At 32.8% G+C, this 25,511-nt stretch overlaps 1 protein-coding gene across 3 annotated transcripts in view; it reads right to left on the bottom strand.

Annotated features, from left to right (window-relative positions):
- LOC114334526 (E3 ubiquitin-protein ligase HUWE1) overlaps positions 1–25,511 on the bottom strand; it is a 192,570-nt gene that overhangs the window by 25,433 nt on the left and 141,626 nt on the right. For 2 of the 3 annotated variants that reach the window (XM_028284586.2, XM_028284588.2), the window contains 5 exons: positions 21,662–22,001; positions 20,802–20,947; positions 17,137–17,713; positions 3,235–3,423; positions 2,806–3,127 (listed from right to left, as the gene is read on the bottom strand). In XM_028284586.2, coding sequence (XP_028140387.1) covers positions 2,806–3,127; positions 3,235–3,423; positions 17,137–17,713; positions 20,802–20,947; positions 21,662–22,001 — 1,574 coding nt within the window. The remainder of the gene's footprint in view (positions 1–2,805; positions 3,128–3,234; positions 3,424–17,136; positions 17,714–20,801; positions 20,948–21,661; positions 22,002–25,511) is intronic. The other variant, XM_028284587.2, reaches the window with a different exon arrangement.

Below are 25,511 nucleotides of genomic sequence, written 5' to 3'. Positions count from 1 at the left end.
TAGTAGCAAGTCGTTCAAATCAGTTTAACGTCAATAGAGGATTAAAACAGGAAGACTCCCGGTGAAGACTTATTCAACCTATTATGGTTCAAGTGGAAATCGGTGGGACTGCGCATTTTATCAATGAAATTAGATATGTCTAAGACACTCCAGAAGCCGCTAACGATAAAATGTATCGCATTAATCATTGTAAATTAGGCGACGGTGATTAGTACAGTGAAAATAATAAGACGAGAACTGGACGATAATGATTATAAAAAATAAATTGAAAGTTTTTTCTACTTTTTTTTTTTTTTTTTTGAAAAATGGCTTTGGCAGAGCCAATTAGCCCGACTTGTTTCTGATTGATTGCAGATTCATAGTCATAAATTTCTTATAACATAAGTACATTCTACAATTTTATTTTTATAGATACATTGGTACATTGTGTAGCATTTTTTTATTTTGTTTCTTTTTTAATTATTTTACTTTTTTTTTTCATATATATTTTAATTTGTGCGAAACACTTTTTTTACTTCTTTTTTTTTTCTATTCTTTTTTTATTTTTGTTCCTTTTTTTTCTTTTTTTGTTTATTATTTTTTATTGTTATTTTATTTTGTGTTTTTTTTATTATTTTTTTTTTAAATTTTTTCAAACCACATTAACAAATTATGCCTATTAATTACATATTACGTTTACAACTTGTATTTACATAATTTAACATGTTTATAAATGAGATGAAGAATTTTCATATCATTTGTAAATATTAAAGTATTTAAGTTTATTGGGAAAAAACATTTTAAATCTTTTAATTCCTTATAAAGGTCGTTTATGTTATTTATGTTTAAATGACATTCTAATATGACATGTGTTAGATCTCCGATTTTGCCACAAGTACAATTGGGAGTATCTGCCAAGCCGATTCTATGCATGTAAGATGGCGTAAGAGCATGATTGGCTCTCAACCGATTAATGGTCTTTATAAAATGTCTGTTATATTCTGTGTAAAACCATCTTTTTGAGAATATCCTAGGGTTACAATGAGCAAAATTTGAGCCACTATTACATTCTCTGTAATGCAATTGCCAATTATTTTTAAGTTTTTGTCTGCTAAAAGTATCAATATCTGAAGCTGGAATTAAATTTTTTTTTGATGACAAAAAAAGCAAGTTCATTAGCAGGACCAATTTCAAAATTATTTTGCACATCATAGTTAAAACATTATTTGGTAGAAAAATCTCATTTTTGTTGGCAAAAAATATATGTATTAATTTGCCTCGACTAAATTACAGTTCTGTTTATATTAAAAGGGATCAACATTCACACAGTGTTGCTCAACTGAATTTTGTTATTTTGGGTGTAAATTTTCCGACCGATCTCCGAGGGTACAATACTAGAAAAAATATTATTAGAGGAGCCAACATCCAGACAAAAGACACGATTCTGGACAAAAAAACAACAGTGCATAGGTTTTCCGAAGTCTTGGTATTTCTGACACATTCAAAAATAGAACTGCGAAGAACAACATTTGAATTACAAGCTAGAAAATATGACCTAACTACAAATCAAGAAAAAACCAAGTATGTATATGAAAGTGAGAGGGGAAAATGCAAAAGGAAATAAATGGATCACTATATGGATGAATGAGAGAGAGAGAGAGAGAGAGAGAGAGAGAGAGAGAGAGAGAGAGAGAGAGAGAGAGAGAGAGAGAGAGAGAGAGAGAGAGAGAGAGAGTGAAAGAGAAAGAGAAAGAGAGATAGAGAAAGAGAGATAGAGAAAGAGGATAGAGATAGAGAAAGAGAGATAGAGATAGAGAAAGAGAGATAGAGAAAGAGAGATAGAGAAAGAGAGATAGAGAAAGAGATAGAGAGATAGATAGAGAGAGAGAGTATAAATTTGAGAAGGTAACAGTTTTTCAGTACCTTGAAGTAACAGTTACAAATCGGGGAGGGAAAGAGGGAGAAATAGATAGAAACATTAAACACACTATTGAAGACAAAAATCGTCTCCAGGGCAGCCAAGATTCGAACTTATGAAACAATAATGAGACCACTGATATTGTATGCATGTGAAACTTGAACAATGAATCAGAAAGAAGTAAAAAATGAAAGTGAGAGATCTGGAAGAGGAAAATCGCGAGAAAGTTTTTGGTACTATAAAGGAGGCTAACAGGAATGGCGCAGGAGAACAAACCAGGAGCTAATTGAAATATGCCTAAAGCCTGTAATGCTGCTAATTTATAGTTTTCAAATGTAAGAATAAGAGTTCGAACGCTAATCAAGAAGTTGATTATAATCAATCGGTTTATTGTAATTAATTTTCTTGATGGAAATCAAATCGAGACATAAAAATACATTTAAAACACTAACCATTCATTGATTGTAGGTAAAGAAGTAATTCAAGTATAGCCGCAGCTCTTCTTCTTCTTCTTTCTCGAAACTCCTTATGCCCATCAGGGGCGTCGGAGAGCCGCAGCTCTTAAATTATTAAAAATTGCTTATTATTATTATTGATTTGTAAGTAAAAACAAGAAATTAACATCAGAAAGAGTTTAATTATGGTTTATTTTAAATTAAAACCAAAATAATAAAATAAATAAGTCAACATCACCTTAAAATCTGACATCTGTCAGAAGTAGGCTTAATCAAATATAATTGTAATTAAATATTTGATAATGATCAGTGAATTCTTTTTGATTAGCGTTCGAACAACCGGCCCTTAATGAATTATTTATAATATGATGCTTGCTTATTAAGTTATCGTAACTATCAGCTATTACTTTGCCAAGTAAATAAATACAAATCATCGTAGTGTTGTATACTCACTGTTGCTTTATAGCTCCTGTCATCTTCATTTGGCATACTAGTCTAACATATTCCATTTTGTTCTCTTCAGTAACGGGGATGTGTCGCCCATTTGGTATTAAATCTCTAGTCTCAGTTACTCCAAATTCACTGATTTCAGTACTGAATGTCAGTTCCAGACCTATATTTTTCACATGATTCTCCATGAGGTATACTAAACCTCTATAGAAACTATAGTCTTCGCTTTCCATATCTGTATATTTTACTGGGATGCCCAAAATATGTTTATAGAACGATCTAGTAAAGTAACACTCCAGAAGTTTGTTGTCATATATAGCTTTAGCTGAAACGATAAGAAATTAACATTAGGCAAAACTTTACGTAGCTTTGAAGTCAAGAATTTACGACAATATAGTAAATTATTAACAACAGAAAATCTTAATTACTCACCAATAACTCTTCCAACGAATTTGTAGTAGCACAGATGGTTAGTGTTATAGTGGCTCGATGAATTAATCATATAGGTTACTCTGTCACCAGGGGACACAGTGAACAATGCATAATTTGGATTAAAGATATCTCTGGAAATGATAACATACCATTCACGTAACAGTCCACCTGCATCTTGACCTTCTTCATCTATAAATTGAATTGTCATTTTTAAAAAACAGATACTAGTACATGGTTACAGAAAGTAATATAGTAACTTAACAGCTTTATTTTACTAATTTTACTTGAAATAAGCCAATTTTAGTGTAAAGTCATTTATTTTGATGTTTCGGCTTCCACTTCGGAATTCTCAAAATACACATTAAGTACACAAATTAATTTTTTTCCTGGCGGATATTTTTAAATTGATTTCATGTACATAATTGAATAAACTATCTTCCAATAAAGTCGTCCCACGAACGCAACCCAAAAATATTGACAATATAATTTTAAATAACCTGCTTTAGAATGTATGAAATGTCTGAATTGTCAATATGAATGAGCCAGATAAAAACAAAATTTGTTTAATTTGGGATTTGATAACGACTTCCCAAGCGGAAATAGAATGTCAAAATAAACTTATTTTACAGCAAAATTGTGCTTTTTCCACAAAAAAATGGCTTCAGAATTATTGCTTTATATATTATGAACTTTTTCCCTCTCATAATTGAGGCCCTCAGAGCAACAGTGGTCTAAGCCACAAATTAAGCAAGTCTACAGTAGCCCCTTTCATCGACTTTAAACAAGCTTTTAACAGAGTAAAACCGAAATAAATATACAGGACGTTGCATTAAATGGGAATTAGTGAAACATTAGTAAGAATGATAAAAGTGACTCAGAGAATAGGGTTAAAATAAATAGAAAATAAACAAAAAAGTTTGAATAGGTCAAAGTTTTCAATTTAATAAAATATAAAATAATATTAAATTAAAAAACTTATTTAGACATGCGAAAACGGCAGGTTCTTTGGAGAAAATGTTCCCATGAGATTTTTTTGCATAATCACATTCGTGAGACATTCCAGAACAACATTCAAGAAGTCGCCCACGCGAAAAGTGGTCCAAATTTTTTTTTAACAATTTTCAACGAAAACTTTTCCTTTATAAATTTGCAAAAGTCTGTGTGTTATTGCGTTGCCGCTCCTGCAACACTTAGAGCAGGTGTATCGATGGAGTCTTATGTAGTTTTGCCTTCTGAGTCCAAATCTGAAAACGGCATTTCGATATATCTAACCGTCTTCGAGATAATCGACCTCAAAGTCTAAAATGTGACATCACAATCCGGTTATCTCCTACAGACGCACTAAACGTCAGCTCAAATGGTTGATTAGGAAGTAGGCTACTTTTTTTTTAAATCTTGATTTGCCAAGCATAGGTTATTTACATTTGAGTTTGACACTTCGTGAATGTCAAACTAAATTTTAAATTAAGTATTAATAAAACATCAATGACATTTGATAGTGAATTTAATTATTATATAAAATAAATAAGATATTTAAAAATACAATTTGAGTATAAATATTTTAAAAGCAATAATTTATTAACAGTTTTAAAAAGGTTTATACCAGTATAAATACGGCCTCCCCTTTATGATAAATGGCCTGTTCCATTTGCTATAAAATTAAAATATTATGTATACGGTACATTCCATGTCAAATCACTCAGGCAAAAAATTTTGGATCTCCGATTTGTCTGAAAATTGGTATATAGCTTCTGCGGGACGTAAAAATAAGATATTTAAGGTCAAAAAATCTTCTTTTTTCTCAAAATGTTATTTTATGCGATTTTACAGTGATTTGGTGTTTATTTAAACAAATTTACATTTTCTGTCGTAAAGTATCGATGAAAAACATAGTATTTTAATAGAAAGGACCCAAAAATGTCATTATATGGCATTATAACAAGTTATTTTGAATCAAAACAAGTTTTTGATCAAATTTTATAGTGTAAAAAACGTTAAAATACCGTTTTTTGCATTTTCCTCCATTCCCAAAATACATTATCATCGATTTGGCTGAAAATTTGCCCATAGCCAAAAGATAGGACTTTAAGTGGTTACAAGGATTTGAATTATATTACAATACCAAAAAAGTTACATGCAGTAATATCAGACTCAAAAGTATATATTAGTCCAGTCGGGATAGCATTTGACCTTGAATGCCGAGCTGCCCAAAATTTTATTTTTCTGATCTTTGGGGGAGTCAATAGTAGCCTAAATTTAAAATCACGAATGAATTCCTCCGTTACGTTAGCAGCCATCTTGATTTTAAAGAACCTGTTTTGCTCAATATCTCCGCCATTTTTAAATTTTCGACAAAAATGGTAGGAACTGAAATTGTTCCAAATAAATCGTATTTACAATTATTATAATTTATTTTTAACAATTTTTGTCGTGAGGTCGATATTTTCGAGTTAATTGTACTTACAGTAGACGCCTAGATTTTTGACTATAATATTGCATGTAACTTTTTTGGTATTGTAATATAATTCAAATCCTTCTCACCACTTAAAGTCCTATGTTTTGTCTATCTGTGGGCAAATTTTCAGCCAAATCGATTATGATGTATTTTGGGAATGGAGAAAAATGTAAAAAACGGTATTTTAACGTTTTCTACACTATAAAATTTGATCAAAAGCTTGTTTTGAATCAAAGTAACTTGTTATAATGCCATATAATGACAATTTTGAGTCCCTTCTATTAAAATATTATGTTTTCCATTGATACTTTACGATAGAAAATGCAAATTTGTATAAATAAACACCAAATCACTGTAAAATCGCATAAAATAACATTTTGAGAAAAAAAGAAAAAGAAAATTTTTTGAACTTAAATATCTTATTTTTACGCCCCGTAGAAGCTATATACCAATTTTCAGACAAATCGGAGGTCCAAAATTTTTTTTGCTCCAAAATTGAGTGATTTGAAATGGAATGGCCCATACCTAGTCGTTCCCTAAACTCGACACAACTGGATAGTGATTGTAGAAGGTAATTTTTTTATTTTTTGAGAATTTTGCCGAAATTGACAAAATTACTAACTATTTAGTAATAAATATTAACTATTTAGAAATTATTTTTTTGTCGAATTGGCAAAATTATTGACTAAAATCACTAGCCAGTATTGTGTCTGTGTACATTCTAATGGAAAAAAATATTTGAAGATTTTTCTCAAATTATGGATACCAGGAACATTTTCATTTATAACTCTTTTATTTTTAATTTGACAAATAAAAGTTATTCTTCATAAAAAGCTCTTCTTGTTCTAAGATTTATGATGCAACCGTGTCCCAAAAGTAGGGGAACGGTCGAATATTTTACGAACTAAACATCAGATGGAAAAACTGAAAAATACGTGTTCAATCATTTTCAAAAATCTATCCAATGACACCAAACACCAACTCCCACTACACCCCCTGGAGGTGGAGCGGGGGGTAACTTCAAAATCTTAAATGGAAACCCCTAGTTTTTCTTGCAGATTTGCATTCGTTACATAAAAGTAAGCAACTTTTATGCAAGACATTTTTTCGAACTGTGGATAGATGGCGCTATAATTGGGAAAAACGATTTATCCTGATACCATAGGTAAATTATAGAAACGGTCTAATATCTCGAGAAATACACTACCAAATTAGAAACGAAAAAACCGGTTTTTAATATTTTTCGAAAACCTATCGATAAACACTAAACATGACCCTCCAACCCACCCCCTGGAGGTGGGGTGGGGGGTAACTTTAAAATCTTAAATAGCAACCCCCACTTTTTATTGCAGATTCGAATTCGCCATGAAAAATTAAGCAACATTTATTCGAAACATTTTTTAAAAATGCTGATAGATGGCGCTAATAAATCGTATTTTTCCAATTAAAGCGACATCTATCAACAATTCTAAAAAATGTTTCGCATAAATGTTGCTTAGTTTTTCATGACAAATCCGAATCTGTAATAAAAAGTGGGGGTTGCTATTTAATATTTTAAAGTTACCCCCCACCCCACCTCCAGGGGGGTGGGTTGGAGGGTCATGTTTTAGTGTTATTCGATAGGTTTTCGAAAAGTATTAAAAAAATTTGTTTGGTTTCTCATTTGGAAGTGTATTTCTCGAGATATTAGACTGTTCCTATAATTTACCCATGGTATCAGGATAAATCGTTTTTCCCAATTATAGCGCCATCTATCCACAGTTCGAAAAAATGTCTTGAATAAAAGTTGCTTACTTTTACGTAACGAATCCAAATCTGCAAGAAAATCTAGGGGTTTCCATTTGAGATTTTAAAGTTACCCCTCACCTCCAGGGGGTGTAGTGGAGGTTGGTATTTGGTGTCATTGGATAGATTTTTGAAAATGATTGAACACGTATTTTTCAGTTTTTCGATCCGATGTTCAGTTCGCGAAATATTCGACCGTTCCACTACTTTTGGGACACCTTGTATAAAATTTTATTAATTTTATACCAGGTATATAAAAAATATGAATTTCGATCAAGAGTAAACTACCTTTATAGTTCATAACATTTAAATTAGAATGATATAATTGCACATTAAAACATAATTATTAATTCTAAACTACTTTTCATAATAGAAATTTTCCATATTATGAATTAAAATAAGCAAATATACAAAGTTTTCGTTATGACAATGCTCGCATTTTCAGCTTGTTTTTAATCAAATTGCAAAAGTCAATATTTTTGGCCGGAACAATTTTTTTAGGTTTTTTGGACCATTCCGGATAAAAAAAGGTCTAATAATTTTTCTCAAAGTTAATCGTTTTCGAGGTAAAAGCATTTTATTGAAAAAAAAAACGAAAAATGGCGATTTTCAAGGCTTAATAACTCGGTTAAAAGTTATTACTATGAAAGTCAGAAAGTAACTAAATCAAAGTTTAAAGCCCCCCTACAAGATCCTGAAGAAATTTTTGTCATTATTTGATTATTAAGCTGTTATTTTTAAGTAAAAATAATGAGCGCCATGCACGTATTTGGCGGCCGTCCATGATGTTTCATTCGCACTCACATTTACAGTCGTCGCTGGGCCATCGAGGTGTAAACATCGTTAAAGCGCTCCGAAAAACCGGTGATTAAGAATTCTAATTATCTTATCAACAACAATAAAAAAAAACCCATTAGCAATAAGTGAGAAAAACAAAACAATATGTTCCCTTCGGGGAATCTTATTGGGTTCAGAAATGGACAACCAGTTTATCAACAACAAAACATACAGAGTGATCCAATAAATTTACAAATACCACAAGCAACCAATAACCAACTACAGTGGCAGCCAACAATGATGAAGCAACCAGAAAATGCAATGAACATGAATATGCCAACTATGCAACAACAGTATCATACAACTCCTATACAGACAGTAAATACCAACCAGTTCAGCTCTCAACCAGTTCAGCAGCAAATGCCGACATCAAGTAAAAATAGTGCAAATATCGAAGACAGAGAAACTCACTATATGACATCAACCAGCGAAGATGAAGAAGAAAATCAGACAAACAGTAAAAACGCTTGGCAAGTCATGGGAAGCAATAAAAGAAAGAAAATACATAACAACAAACCAAATCCAAGCGAAATTGAAACAGGTAACCGATTCCAACCGCTGTCGAAAGAAACAGAAGAAAATATTGGAAACGTCGAAACCAACAAAATACCAAAACCTCCACCAATATTTGTACACGGGGTACAGGATTTCAAAGAGATGACAAAGCAATTAGAGGAAATAGCCAAAAAAGAAGAATACCAGACAAAAAGTTTAATAAACAACGTTGTCAAAATAAATTGTGAAACACCAGAAATATACCGAAAATTGGTTAAGGAGTTCAAGGAAAAAAATATATACCATCACACGTACCAACTAAAAGAAGAACGAGCCTACAGAATCGTGATCAGATACTTACATCACTCAACCAATACTGATGACATAAAAAGTGAGCTATCTCAGTTAGGGCACAAAGTGAGAAACATAGTTAATGTAAAACAACAAAAAACCAAAGAACCACTTAATCTCTTCTTTGTAGATTTAGAACCCGCGCAAAACAACAAAGATGTCTATAATATAACAGGCCTACAGAACAGAGTAGTACACATAGAACCTCCACGAACTCAAAAAAACAGTATAATACAGTGCATGAGATGCCAACAATATGGACATTCCAAATCATATTGTAATAAACCATACGTCTGTGTAAAATGCGGAGGCTCACACAATACCACCACGTGCAAAAAGTCAAAGGAGACGCCAGCCATATGTGCGTTATGCAATGGAGGCCACCCAGCCAATTACAAGGGATGTGATCACTATAAGAAACTTACCAAAGGAAGCAATAAAAACAATGGAGAGCATCAAAACCCATCAGCAATCTACACAAATGATATATACACAAGAAACACACAACAACTATCCAATCCACTGCCCCAGGGCATGAGCTATGCTGAAGTAACTAAACGCAACCAAACAGAAGATACAACCACTGTGTTAAACAAGTTTTTGGAAGAATTCAAGAATCTATTCAACCAACTAATCCAACAAAATAGCATGGTCCTCAACATGCTTACCATGCTTATGAACAAAATGAAATAAATGGCTAAGTTTCTTCGAATAGCCCAATGGAATGCCAACGGCCTTCCAAGCCATACAGAAGAAGTGAAAATATTTCTAGACATAAATAAAATTGACATATTTTTAATTAGTGAAACACACTTCACAAACAGAACTTATTTTAACATACCTAAATATAAACTATATCATACTGAGCATCCTGACGGCACAGCCCACGGAGGTACAGCAATACTCATCAAAGAAAATATTAAACATCATGAACTACTGAAGTACAAAGAAGAACACATACAAGCAACGACAGTAAGCGTTGAAGCACTTCCATATAATGTCAACGTAACAGCTGTGTACTGCCCTCCTCGCCATAATCTAAAACGAGAACACTATGAAGAATTTTTCCAAACTTTAGGACCAAAATTCATTGCTGGGGGAGATTACAACAGCAAGCATACCTTGTGGGGGTCACGACTTATAACAACAAAAGGCAGAGAACTGGCACATGTTATACAAAATAAGAATTACTCATTTATCTCAACGGGAACACCAACATACTGGCCGACCGATCCCAACAAAAAACCAGATTTATTGGACTTCTTCATAACAAACGGTATCGGTATAACTTATACAGATATAACACCAAGCTATGACCTAACTACTGACCATAGCCCAATAATAGCAACGGTAAGTACAACAGTTATCACTAAAAAACCAAAACTCCACCTGCACAACAATAAAACAAACTGGGACACTTACCGACAAATAATTCACGATACTATCGAAATAACAACGAGGCTGAAAAAACCGGAAGAAATAGAAGAGGACTATAACAAATTTATAAACATACTACAGTATGCAGCTAAATCAGCTACCCCACAAAGTAGTCCCAACAGAAACATAAGTAATATACCTTTAGAAATAAAAAAACTGGTAGCTGAAAAAAGAAAGGCCAGATCTGCATGGCAACGAACACACACACCAGACAGCAGAACAAGATACAATCGCATCAGCAACAAATTAAAATCAAAGCTGCAAGAAGTCAAAAATGAGTCATTTACGAATTATATCACCAATCTTTCAAGACAAGACAACTCTATATGGAAGCCCATAAAAAGTAAGAGAAAGCCAATAACAGCATTACCTCCAATACGTAAAAATTCAACACCACCAGGACCATGGGCAAAAAGTGATAAAGAAAAGGCTGACCTATTTGCCGAGTATTTAGCAGAAGTTTTTACTCCACTAAATGACGACCAAGTACCAGAAGCGAACCAAATATTAGAAGAACCACTACAGATACAGGACCGAATAAAACTATTTACTCCAAAAGAAATTAGAGACGTAATTGCCACCCTAAACCCAAAGAAGGCACCAGGCGAAGATCTGATAACCGCAAAAATGTTAAAAGAAATACCCAAAAAGGGCATAGTTAAACTACTGCACATATTCAATGCAATACTTAGATGTGACTACTGGCCCAAAGCACTCAAAATTGGACAAATAATTATGATACCAAAGCCTGGCAAAAACCCTCTAGATGTCTCATCATATAGGCCTATCAGCTTATTACCAACAATCTCCAAGTTGCTTGAAAGACTTATCCTAAACAGAATAAATGCAGAAATAAATCCACAAAATTGGATCCCAGATCATCAGTTCGGATTTCGACAAAGCCATTCAACGATACAACAATGCCATCGCATAGTCAACGCCATTAACCAGTCACTTGAAAATCAGCAGTACTGCACAGCAGCCTTTATAGACATCAGTCAGGCTTTTGACAAAGTCTGGCATCCAGGCTTGTTATGCAAAATAAAAAGAATTCTTCCAGCAAGTTACTACAACCTACTGAGAGCCTACCTACACGAACGGCAGTTTAAAGTAAAAGTTAATGAAGAAGTCTCGGAATACAAGCCTATTCACTCTGGCGTACCACAAGGGAGCATACTAGGACCATTATTGTACATACTATATACATATGACTTGCCTACAAATGATAAAACAACCATCGGGACATTTGCAGACGACACTGCTATTTTTGCCAAGCATGACGATCCTATTGCAGCAACACAAAATCTCCAAGAGCATCTAAACTCACTTGAAATATGGCTGAAGAAGTGGAAGTTTAAGGTAAACGAAACAAAATCATCCCATATAACATTCACTCTCCGGACTGGAACCTGCCCACCAGTAACCATCAATCAAATAAAAATACCACAAAGTAATCAAGTCAAATATCTAGGGCTACACTTTGACAATAAACTCAACTGGAAACACCATATAACAAAGAAAAGAATGCAACTTGACCTAAAAACCAAAGAACTTTACTGGCTCATTGGAAGAAATTCCCATCTTTCAATAGAAAACAAATTGCTAATATATAAAGCAGTGATAAAGCCAATCTGGACTTATGGCATTGAACTGTGGGGCTGTGCTAGCAAATCCAATACTGTGATTATCCAGAGAGCGCAATCCAAGATACTTCGAGCAATAGTTAATGCACCATGGTATGTATCAAACCAAACTCTACACACAGATCTAAAAATTCCATATGTAACCGAAGTCATCCGAGAAAACAACAGAAAACACCACAACAAACTAGAAGACCATCCTAATCCACTACTTCATCCACTACTGCAACCTGTCCACAATAGAAGACTAAGAAGAAGCTGGCCCTCCGACCTAAGAGGTAACTGAGGAAACATCGCTGGATGTTTACCTCTCCACGTCACCACATTTACAATAATTTAATTTAATGTAAGACCAACAAATTGACTTATAGATGTTTGTTTTATATCTGATTGTCAATAAAGGGAGATAATAAAAAAAAAAAAAAAACTCACATTTACAGCCGCGTTAAGGCTCATTCTCACTAGCATGCAAGGCAAGTGCTCGGCATGGGCAAGGCATCGGTTCGGCAAGATATATTTTACATAAAATCTTATGCAGTTTACGGGATGTAATTCACACTATGCGTGCCAGGCACCGGCCACATTTACAGAAGCGTTAAGGCTCATTCTCACTAGCATGCAAGGCAAGTGCTCGGTATGGGCAAGGCATCGGTTCGGCAAGATATATTTTACATAAAATCTTATGCAGTTTACGGGATGTAATTCACACTATGCGTGCCAGGCACCGGCAAGCGACGGGCTTTGCATGCGACGTTCTTTTCGAAACAATCTTTGCCGAGCATGTGCCTTGCCGTTACCGGTCCGGTTCCTTGCACGTCTAATGAGAATCGGGCTGATCTTACCACTTATTATTAATAATTAAAAATAACAGCTTAGTAATAAATTAATGACACAAATTTCTTCAGGATCAAGAGGGGGGGGGGCTTTAAATTTGATTTAGTCACTTTCTGACTTTCATAATAATCAATTTTAACCGATTTATTAAGTCTTAAACATTTTCGCGTTTTTCAAATTGGAAATTGCTTATAACTCGAACACGATTAACTTTAGAGAAAAATGATGAGACCTTTTCTGTCCGGAATGGTCCGAAAGATCTTTGCAATTTGATTAAAAAAAATTGTTAAAAAAAATTGGACCACTTTTCGCGTGAGCAACTTCTTGAACCTTATTCTGGGGTGTCTCACGAATGTGATTATGCAAAAAAATCCCATGGGAATATTTTTTCCAACGAACCAGCCGTTTTCGCCTTGTCTAATGGTACCATTTTTCTGGTTGCACCTCCGTGGCTTCTAAAAATGCAAGCCAAGCGGATTCTGGAGCAAAAAATGATGAGGGAATTCTATGATTTGCAATTCACATCCCAACTGTACAGGGCGGAAAAATTCAAACGAAAAATGACCCTACATGCTCAGATAGGAGTAATATGAATAGAAGTAAAAATGAATAGCCATTTTCATTTCGTTGCAACACGAAGCCACAGAAGTCCTATATTTCAGTTCGATTAGAGAGCGCTATAAGCACTCTGACTGGTTTCAAAACTCGTTAGTTTTTCATCAGAGAATGCATATATAGCTATCTCTAAAACCAACTGACTGAGAAAAGTTTGAATCCAGCGAGGGGATGCGACAAGGGAACCCACTGCTGTTATTGTTATTATACCACAAGTATCCTTCTTGAAATTGTAGTAAAAGAAGCCATAATCAAGAGAACAGGACAATATGCCATTTTAATTGCCTATTTGTCTAATTTGTAAAATTTTTATTTTCAAAAACCGTATACAGGTTGAATTTTTTTCTAAGACCAAAACGAACTAATTTTTTAAAGCCGGATATGATTTTGTTTTCTAGTTTTAATAAATCAGTTGATTGGGTGGTAATAGTGTAACAATTGACCAAAATAAAAGACACATCAATCTTACCGTTCAAAAATTATGACGAATACAAATTTATGTAAAAATTAACAACTCATCCTGTATATTATTAAACAATGGGAGCAGACACTTTTTAATGGTCATTTGTTATTCCCCATAGGGGCCTCCATATGACGTAGGAGTATGTACAGTTCCTCATGACTCACCCTGTATATAGTGCATAAAGGAAAAAAGACCAAATGTATGGAATGAACAGAACGAAAATACATACAAGGACAATACCTGACAATAATCACAGAAAAAAATATATACAGGGTGTTTCATTGGGAAACGGAAATACTTTAATTGTGAATAGAGGTCACCGAGGCGGTTCTAGGTATACTACATTTTTGCCCTACCGAATTTTATAACCGAGGTACAGGGTGTTTTATCGATTTTGCCAATTTCTCTCCAAGATATAACTTTAGATCCACCCTGTATATTTTTTTTGATATTTGGTACACACATGTCTCATCCAAAACCCAAACGACCGACATACAAATCACAAGAAAAATCCAGGTCCGGATTAACAAAAAATTATAAAGTAATTATGACCTTAAAACAACACCCTGTATATTGAAATTCTGAAAATCTGTTTGCATATTTGAAAAGAGCACAAAAAACTAAGTCTAATCGTTGGCTTCAATTTTTCGGCCAGATAATTTTATGACTTTAATTTTGAAATTATATTGAATTTTTTAAGAACTCTTGACATTAAAAATAACTCTTATTAACTTTTAATTATAAATTATTAAAGCTATTGTATAAATACCCATTTTAAAAATAATCAATATTTATTTACCATATTGGAACGACCCAATTATTAATCACAAGAAAAATCCAGGTCCGGATTAACAAAAAAACATAAAGTAATTGTGATCTTGAAACAACACCCTGTATATTGAAATTTTCAAAATTTGTTTGCACATTTGAAAAGACCACAAAAATCTGAGTTTATCGGTTTTGCTTTAATTTTTTGGGAAGGAAACTTAATGACTTTAATTTTGAAATTAAATATATTGATACTTTTAAGAACACTGAAATTAAAAAGCAGATTTTTAAAGCAACTTTAACAATAAATTATTAAAGTTATTAAATAAATACCCATTTTCAAAATAATCAATACTTATTTACGACATTCGAACGACGCACTTACAAATCACAACAAAAATCCAGGTCCGGATTAACAAAACAATATAAAGTGAATGTAACCTTGAAACAACACCCTGTATATTGAAATTTTCAAAATCGGTTTGCACATAGGTATGAAAAGAGCACAAAAAACTAAGTTTAATCGTTCGCTTCAATTTTTTGGCCAGACAATTTGATGAATTTAATTTTGAAATTATGTCGAAATTTTTAAGAACTGTGGGAACTCATAATAAAAATTTCGATATTAATTTCAAAAGTATTGTCATTAAATTATCTGCACAAAAAATTAAAGCGGGACATTAAACTTAGTTTTTCGTGTACTCTTCAGCTGTGCAAACGTATTTTCAAAATTTCAATATACAGGGTGTTTTTCAAGGTCACAATTACTTTGTATTTTGTTGTTAATACGGACCTGGATTTTTCTTGTGATTAGTAAGCGAGTCCTTCTAACGCAGTTAATGTTAACTGATTATTTTTTCAATTAGTATTTATTCATTAACTTGAATGATTTGTTATTAAAAGTGCTTTAAAAATCTGCTATTAATTTCAGGGTTCTTAAAAATTGGAATATATTTAATTTCAAAATTAAAGTTAATAATTTTTTGCACAAAAAATCAAAGTGAACCGATAAACTCGGATTTTTATGGTCTTTTTAAATGTGCAAACAAATTTTGAAAATGACAATATACGGGGTGTTGTTTCAAGGTCACAATAACTTTATGTTTTATTGTTAATCCGGACCTGGATTTTTCTTGTGATTAATAATTGGGTCTTTCCAATGTGGTAAATAAGTATTGATTCATTTTAAAATGAGTATTTATTCAATAACTTTAATAATTTTTAATAATACCTGTTTTTATTTTAATGTTAAGTTCTTAAAAAATTCAATATAATTTCAAAATTAAAGTCAAAAAATTGTCTGGCCGAAAAATCTAAGCGAACCATTAGACTTAGTTTTTTGTGCTCTTTTCAAATATGCAAACAGATTTTTAAAATTTCAATATACAGGGTGTTGTTTTAAGGTCACAATTACTTTATAATTTTTTGTTAATCCGGACCTGGATTTTTCTTGTGATTAGTATGTCGGCCGTTTGGGTTTTGAATGAGACATATGTGTACCAAATATTAAAAAAATATACAGGGTGGTTCTAAAGTTATGGCTTAGGAAAGAAATGAGCAAAATCGATAAAACACCCTGTAACTCGGATATAAAAGTCGGTAGGGCAAAAAATTTAGTATACCTAGAACGGCCTCGGTGATCTCTATTCATTATTAAAATATTTCCGTTTCCCAATGAAACACCCTGTATAAATTACAAGTAGAAAGATTCTAATACCTAGGAGTGAGATTCGCCAGAAGATCAAATATGAAGAAAGAAATCAAAGAGGATTGTGGCTGGTAATCGTTGTAATTTTGCTATAAACGGGTTATTAAGAAGTAAAAACATATCTAGAAAGGAAAAGATAAGAATATAAGACAGTGATAGACCTATAGCATTATTTGCCAGTGAAACATGAATGATGAACAAATCCGACCAAGTTATGCTACTAGTGTGGAAAAGAAAAGTAGTCAGGAAAATAATTGGACGAAAGCTATGGAATGGAATGTGGATAAAATTATCAAATATAGAACTAGAGAAGATGTATGGAGAACCGAACATCGTAGAGATCATAAAATCAAGACCGAGATGGTTCAAGACATATCAAAAGTACATATGTCAAGACATCCAAAGTATGCCAAAACACGAGACTACGAAAATTAAATATTAACAAAAAGAATAAGAAGAAAAAAGAGATGTTGAAAACCCGGTGGAAGGATTGTATTCAAATAAGTAATCTTACCTTCAAAAACGATGTAGAACCTGTTCTTCCAATCTTCAGGGTTCTTTCTGAACAATTCTCGGAACGAATCTTCAAAGATATTTCCCCTCTTAACATGGACAGCAGTTTCTTCCCTTCGTGTTCCATGATCCAGTCTTTCGAGCTCGGTTCTGAAGTAACGCCTTTTAATATCAAAATCTAAAATTCTGGTGTGATCAACCAGAACCGCAAAAGGACCATCAGCCAAGTGAGCAGTACTTTGTCTTAGAATCTGGTTAAGAACTGTGCGATGTTTATCTGCAAATGTAAGGAACTGTTGTTGTTCGGGAGTAATGCTAGCTTTTCCTGATGTTTCGGAATATTTATCCCAATCCAAGAGATTTATTTCACTAGCAGGTCTCGAAGGCTGCTGTTCTTCTTCAGCAGGAGTAACTGTAGCTTGTGCAGCAGCATCTGAAGTGGATGGAACACTACCTTGTGATTCGGTTGATTCTCCACTGTGTTCTTCCATTTCAGTCTCTTTGGCGGTATCTTTCTCTTCCGATTTAATAGGGCCTTGTTGTGGAGAATGGACTAAGAAAAATGCTTCAACAGCAGGCTGAAATAAAATGTTTGTTTCCAATAGTATATTTTTAATTTTGCATTATCGTCAATTTACTCACGATTTTTGCTGCAAATTTTAAAGAACCGCTTGGATTGACATCAAATTTGGCATACACATAGCTAACATGTTATAGAAAAAAAGTGATATTGTACCGATGTATGCTTTGCCATGGGGATTAGTTTCACCCCTTTTCGGGGGTTAAAAAATGTACGTTCAAAAGAAGTCCCGAAGTGGATAAACTGACTAGTTCTAAGCAATTTTTGTTCTATAGCGTTTTTTCTCTAAGTCAATACTTTTCGAGTTATTTGTGAGTGAAATATGATCATTTTTCAACAAAAAAAAAACACGTTTTTAGACGGTTTCTGGCAATTAACTCAAAAAGTAATTATTTTATCGAAAAACATTCCTAGCAAAAATATAGCTTATGAAAAAGTGAAAAAAATGGTGTATTTATGAGGTCTCTAGACCCAGTAGAGGCAGAGTTGTAACTAATGAAAAATAGGCTCATACTCATCAAATTCCAAATCGAATATTTCAACGTGAAATAACCAAATAAAAAAGCTTTATTTTGTTTTTTTTTTTTAAGTTTCTAGCATCAAAGGTAAGCAAGTTACGTTCAAAATAAAGTTGGTCCTTTTTTTGGTAGAAAAATATCGAGAAAATCACCCCACCCCCTAATAAGAATCTCAAATGAAATTAATCATTACCGCTTCATAAGTTGCTTTGCTTATGTATTATTTATATATGATATATAAGTTTCATAGGTTCAAAGTGATTTTTGAAAAAAATTCTTTTTGCAAAATAATTTAAAAATTATTAGTGATACCAGAAATCTCAAAGAGTAAAAAAAATGTAGGTTTTGCTTTTCTGAATATTTCGGATTTTTGTTCTTCTGTAAGACAAAAATTAGTTAATATACACTCATGAATAGTGACTCGTTCAAGCGCTATCAACTACAGCCCTTTCAAAAATAAGCACTTTGAACCGATGAAACTTACAGATCGTATAAACAGTACATACACGAGTAAAGAAACTTAAACGATAAAGATTAATTTCATTTGGAATGCTAATTAGGGGGTGATTTTCACGATTTTTTACCAAAAAAAGGGACTAACTTTACTCTGAGCGTAACTTGCTTACTTTTGACGCTAGAAACTTTTTCAAAAACAAAAATAAATCTTTTTTTAAACACTTTACAAAAGTTGTAATGAGTTTTCCTCAAACAGTGCTTCGTTTTTTTGACTTCATAAATACACTATTTTTTTTTACTTTTTCATAAGCTATATTTTTGCCAAGAATGTTTTTTGCAATAAAATATTTACTATTTGAGGTATTTGCGAGAAACCGTCTAAAAATGTTTTTTTTTTTGGTTGGAAAAATGAACATATTCACCCGCAGATAATTCAAAAAGTATTGACCTAGTGGAAAAACTCTATAGAGAAAGAGTTGCTTAGAATTAGTTTATCCAAATCCGGACTTATTTTGAACATACATTTTTTCACCCCCCAGTGCAATAGCACACACAATATCACTTGTTTTTAAACGTTTTTATTTAGTTCAATCGTTTGCGTCAAATCTTTAGACGTTAATTTGACTGCCTTTTCTTCAATGCAAATGAATGAAATTTTGCAGACATATGCATTCGTGGGAACAATACACGAATAGTCAATCAAATTTTTTTTTGTGTTTATGAATTGTTTAAATAAAAAAAAAAGATTTTAATGAAAAATGCTTAAATTGTCTTGTTTTTTAAAATGTAGCAACTTGAAACTTTTACGGATTATAGCTAATTATATGAACTATACATAATTTCACTTTTTACGTTAATTGTTTACGTTATGCTTCATACATAAACAATAAAGTTTCAAATTTATCCAGTTTCTGTCTGATTTTTATCCAGTTTTCAGCGAAAAAAGTTATGGCATTGCAGAGAGACGAATGCTGCCCTTAGTATTGCCGTGGGCTTCGACTGTCCATAAAACTTGGGCCCGAAAATGTTTGCGTAAGGACAGGCTTAAAAGCCTGCAAAGCTTACGTTGCATTGAGCCGATTGCGATCATTAAGGTACGTATTCATACAATGGTGAACCCCACTCGGTGTAACTGCTCAAATGGATACAGCATGCGCTCACCTACATATAATCCGCAAACCGGTCGAATCGAAGAAGGTGAGCTCCGAGCCGAGCGGCGATTACCGACCAATCCACTATGTGGAGCTGCTACACCGAACGAGGGTTACCCTTGCATGGATACGTACCTTTAGACGGCTTGCGCATCGAAGAACTGCATTGCGAGAAATTAACAGGGTCTACACCGTGCAATAGTAAAGCATTAGAAGAGATGGATAGACTGCGAAAACTGTAATAGGTGTAAATAATGATTTTGATTTAAGAAATGTATGAAGAAATTACAGAAAATATACAATGTATGTATCAAAAGTTGAAATAAATGCAAAAAATGTATCTGTCATATACTTACATCCTTTTTTTAAACATGACCATATCGTTTATTGTTTGAAAAGTGTAAGACTAAAAAGTAAAAAATAAAAAAATATGAAGAAAAAATTTTTAAGAAACGCTTTTCTTCAGTTACGAGTGACTAAAATTTAACATATAAAAAAATCAACTAAATAGCAAAAAATAAAAAAGAAACAAACTCGAAGGATTATTCGAAAAAAACGTTGGTTAAAAAAATGAAAAAATCTAACACATTCGTTAAAGAAAAGCGTGGGGCGCGTCTTCAACGAATAAACGGTTTGAGGATAGCGCCCCACGCTCTTGTTTAACGAATGTGTTAGATTTTTTCATTTTTTTAACTAACGTTTTTTTCGAATAATCCTTCGAGTTTGTTTTTTTTATTTTTTGCTATTTAGTTGATTTTTTTATATCTTAAATTTTAGTCACTCATAACTGAAGAAAAGCGTTCCTTAAAAATTTTTTTTTCATATTTTTTTATCTTTGATGTTAGCTATGTATTCCAAATTTCATGTGAATCCAAGCTGTTTTTTAAAATTTGGAGGCTTTGCAATATTTTATTGTGAGTGAATGGACTATTATTAAGATCAGTTTATGAAATTCACTTACCTGTAAAACAAGAACAGCATGATGATCTGGAGCATGCTCTAATTCAGAAAGACACTGACTTAAAGTTTCCCAAAAACTCGTTAAACTATTTAATTGCTCACTAAGTGCTGGTAGTTCGTATGTAGCGGTCTCAGCTGAAAATTGTCCTAATTATAAAATATAATTTAATTAATGATTTAGTTATCTATAAAATATGCAATATACAATCCGTCTAATTTACTTACCGTTGCACGTCATTATTTACGTTAGAGATCTAAGTTAACATTGTTGCCCAATTACAAAAAAATTTTGAATTAATTTTAAATCAAATACATCACACAATTTTTGCGGAAGTGGATTATACCGCAAAACAAATTAATATTCAATGTAAATAAATAAAATCTTTAGAAATAAAAAACAATAATTAAGTTATAATTTTACGTTAAAGTACATAATAAAAACAGTAAATATAATGAAACAAATACTTATAGTAAAGGATATAAACAAATATGAAGTGTCATCACCGCAACTGTCAAATAAACGTTACCAATTTATGCCAAAATATCACCTTCGTTCGATTATAGTTACAGTGTATTCCGAACAAATGTGCTTCATAAAAACGCTTTATAATCCATTTATACAAATTAAATGAAACATATTAGTGTGTATTTCTTTAAGTTAACATTAACAGAAAATCTTTAAATATTATTTCTACGCGTATATAATAAAATATGCTTAGTGGCTGTAACGCCAGTGTACTCGGCAAAGTGATTCTAAAAAAGAACACACCTACCGCCTAAATATTTCTTGTTGGTATCATGTGACGTCTGGGGCTATGACGCGGATGACGTGCAACGGTAATTAAATTAGATGGAGTATACCTGATTTTAAATTTTCCTTAATAGAGTTCCTGATTTGAACGATGACTCTTAGCACTCGCAGGAAAAATACTTGACTAGACGATTTGGAAGTTAAGGGAACCATAGAAGGTAGCTGCAATTCACAAGATGCTTTTACTTTAGATGAGGCCGTTATTACTACCTGTTCATTAGTGAACCTATTATTAATAATTCCCTTTGATGTTGAGGTTCCAGGCTCCTCACGTTTCCTCTTTTGCGAATTAGGTAGTATGATACCTTTAAGATCCTTAAGCATGAATTGGATTTGAGCTTCCACAATATTACCAATTTCTATAGCACCATTTAAGAGAAGGTTTAATATCTGAAAATAATAGTACAATATTGATAAATAATAGTTCAATATATTATTGAACAAAATAGGAAAAAAATATATTAGAACTAAAATTAATGAATCTATAATAACTGAAAATAGGATATACAGGGTGTTTCAGAAAAAGGTAACACCGACTCTAGGATAGGTAAAAAACTGAAAAATAATTGTCTTCTTTTTTCTTCTTCGTGCAACTAAGATTACTCCTGCTTGTCTGCCTCTAATTATGTTTCAGTTGTTGTTGACTATACCGGGTGTCCCAATAAGAATGGCTCTCGGCCATATCTCAGGAACCGTTTATAGTACAGCTTTGAGAAAAAAATATTTATAACAAAAGTTGCCTCGCGAAAAGCCTGGAAATTATTTTCATAATTGTAGGTCCACCGCTAGAGGGCGTAATTGAATATCAAAAATTAAAAAATCAAAATTTTACAAAATTTAACTAATGAAAGGGCACTGGAAATCCACTCATCGTATTCTTCATAAAATTCTGCGCATATTTGATTTCACAAGTTTAAGTCTACCCTTGCAAATAAGGGGTGGGGGTGAGTGGGAACCTTCTTATGAAAAAATTGCTGTAAGTCCGGTTCTGCTACATCGAATTTTGCATACTTGGTCTTGTTGAAAACAGCTCTTTTTCGTCAATGTAAGAGTCTTATTTTCGAAATAGCCTAATAAGTAGTATGCAAGCTAGGAGGCGTTATTTATTTATTTTCAGAAATCTAGTTTTCTTTGGAAAACATTAAATACAAGTATGCATTTTTAATCCTGTATTACAAAATAAGACCAAATTAGCAACATAATACCGAAAACCGCATGCCGATACCTTTTTTCTATCTCGAGATATCTCACGAAATGTGTAAATTTTAAATATACCTGTTACTGTCACCGGTAAACGAGGTTAAGGAAAAGTAGTGTGCTATGGAAAAAAAACAAATAAACATTTTCCAGATGTAAACGTATATAATTAATTAAAACAACAATAAGACAAACAACACTATAAAATATAACAAAGAAATAAAAGCAACTACTTACTTAGTCTTAGTGACTGCCTAAATGTTCAAATTGTTGCCCATCATTTTCGATGCAAGCATTTACTCTCTCAAAAGTAGATTGAATAGCAACAGATTTAACTGTTTTAGACTTTTATTTATGGGGACGGATTAAAGACCTTGTTTTTGCCGCTAGGCCCACTAAGCGAGAAAACATGATCTAGAATCTAGAGAATACGAAACGCCATTCAAAGCATTGCGAAAGCAGAAATTGAGACTGCTGTTCAATCTACTCTTGAAAGAGTAAATGCTTGTATCGAAAATGATGGGCAACAATTTGAACATTTAGGTCGTCACTAATAAGTAGCTGCTTTTATATACTTGTTATATTTTATACTAATGTTTGTCTTATTGTTGTTTTAATTAATTATATACGTTTACATCTGGAAAATGTTTATTTGTTTTTCCCATAGCACACTACTTTTCCTTAACCTCGTTTACCGGTGACAGTAACAAATATGTTTAAAATTTACACATTTCTTAAGATATCTCGAGATAGAAAAAAGGTATCGGCATGCGGTTTTCGGTATTATGTTGCTAATTATCTAATTTTGTAATACAGAATTAAAAATGCATACTTGTATTTAATATTTTCCAAATAAAACTAGATTTCTGAAAATAAATAAATAACGCCTCCTAGCTTGCATATTACTTATTAGGCTATTTCGAAAATAAGACACTTACATTGACGAAAAAGAGCTGTTTTCAACAAGACCAAGTATGCAAAATTCGATTTAGCGGAACCGGACTTACAGCCATTTTTTCATAAGAAGGTTCCCACTCACCCGCACCTCTTATTTGCAAAGGTAGACTTAAACTTGTGAAATCGATGATTGGATTTCCAGTACCCTTTCAATAGGTAAATTTTGTAAAATTTTGATTTTTAATTTTTGATATTCAATCACGCCCTCTAGCGGTAGACCTACAAATATGAAAATAATTTCCAGGTTTTTCCCGAGGCAACTTTTGTTATAAATATTTTTTTCTCAAAGCTGTACTATAAACGGTTCCTGAGATATGGCTGAGAGCCATTCTTATTGGGACACCCGGTACATTGTCTTTCCACCTTTTCGGCAGCCTTCCAATGGGTCTTCTGCTATACGGCTTGTTGTTTTTACAGATGTTCGCTAATCTGTCTGGTCCCATTCAGTTTACATCTTCGTTCCAGTTTTTTTTTCTTGTTTTTATCCACCTGTTAATATTTTGAATTTTGCATTGTTCGCATATACTTCTGTTGCTTTGTCTGTCTCTTAATCTGTCTCTATTGATCTTAATACTTTCATTTCATTGTTGATTTGTTGTTTCGTCTTTATTGTATCGGTCCTTGTCTCCGCATATGTTAGCATTGGGTGAGGTAAAGCAGCCTTTGTAGGTCATCCTCGTTATCAGCAATCCTCCCATGTGGTATCCATGTCGTTTTCTTACTTCGTGGATTATTTGATTCATCACCATATCTAATACCAATGGGCTGAGCGAGTCTCCTTGGCGGATTCCTCCTTTTAGTTCTATGCATTGTTTCTCCTGCTGACATTATAACTCTGGTATTGTTGTTCTTGTTAATTTCATTAATTATCCTTATTATCTGATGTGTCTATTTGTTCAGCTTGTAATAAATTTAAGATGTCATACAAAGCACATGTATGCTGTATCTTGAAGACGGATGGTAATGGTACCATTTTCTGAAACACCCAGTGGCGTAGCTAGCCCCATATCAAAGTTTGTCGCGTGACCCTTTTCCACGACTGATATGGAATGGTGCTAAAAAACGTTCAACAAAAGAAGCAAAAGCGCTTGTATAGAATAGAATGGGAATATGCTTTGTTGTCACAGAAAATTTTACATTTTATGGACAAAGCTTACAAAGAGTCAAAAAAAAAACAATAATAAATACAGTTTACTGAAATTACATAAATCGTCAATATTATTACAAAATAAAAGATAATAAAATAAAACAAAACAATCTATTGCAAAATTTAAATAAATTGCAAATTAAATAATACAACCTTAGGAACTATGTAATAAGTTCTGCATATAACATCCAAATATAGATAAAAATAATAAACCTAGTAAACTCTACGAAAAATAGATTTGAGTTGTTGAGACTCATTGTTTGAAAACAGATTCAGTTTTTTCACACCAAGGATGAATGGACATTGAAAATGAGCTTACACACAGAAGCTCTGTTCGTATCATATAACGGCGAGCGGACGGCAAGTAGATATACCTAAATACAATTTATAGATAAAGAACAGATTACACAAAAATATACCCAAACAATACACACTGTTACAAATATTCAAAGGTAAAGCGATTACAAAAATTGCAATTTGGCTTTAAACATTATACGATGTCTCACACACAGCCAACGGTGAATGGACAATGAAAGGTAGGTTGAAAACAAAAAAAGCTCTGTTGTTATGGAATAACGGCGAGAGGCAGAGAATATAAA

The sequence above is a fragment of the Diabrotica virgifera genome, chromosome 10 (genome assembly GCF_917563875.1).
Source record: "Diabrotica virgifera virgifera chromosome 10, PGI_DIABVI_V3a".
Taxonomy (NCBI): Eukaryota; Metazoa; Arthropoda; class Insecta; order Coleoptera; family Chrysomelidae; genus Diabrotica; species Diabrotica virgifera.
The sequence above is the reverse complement of the archived record's forward strand: the minus strand, read 5'-3'. Positions and strand labels throughout refer to the sequence as shown.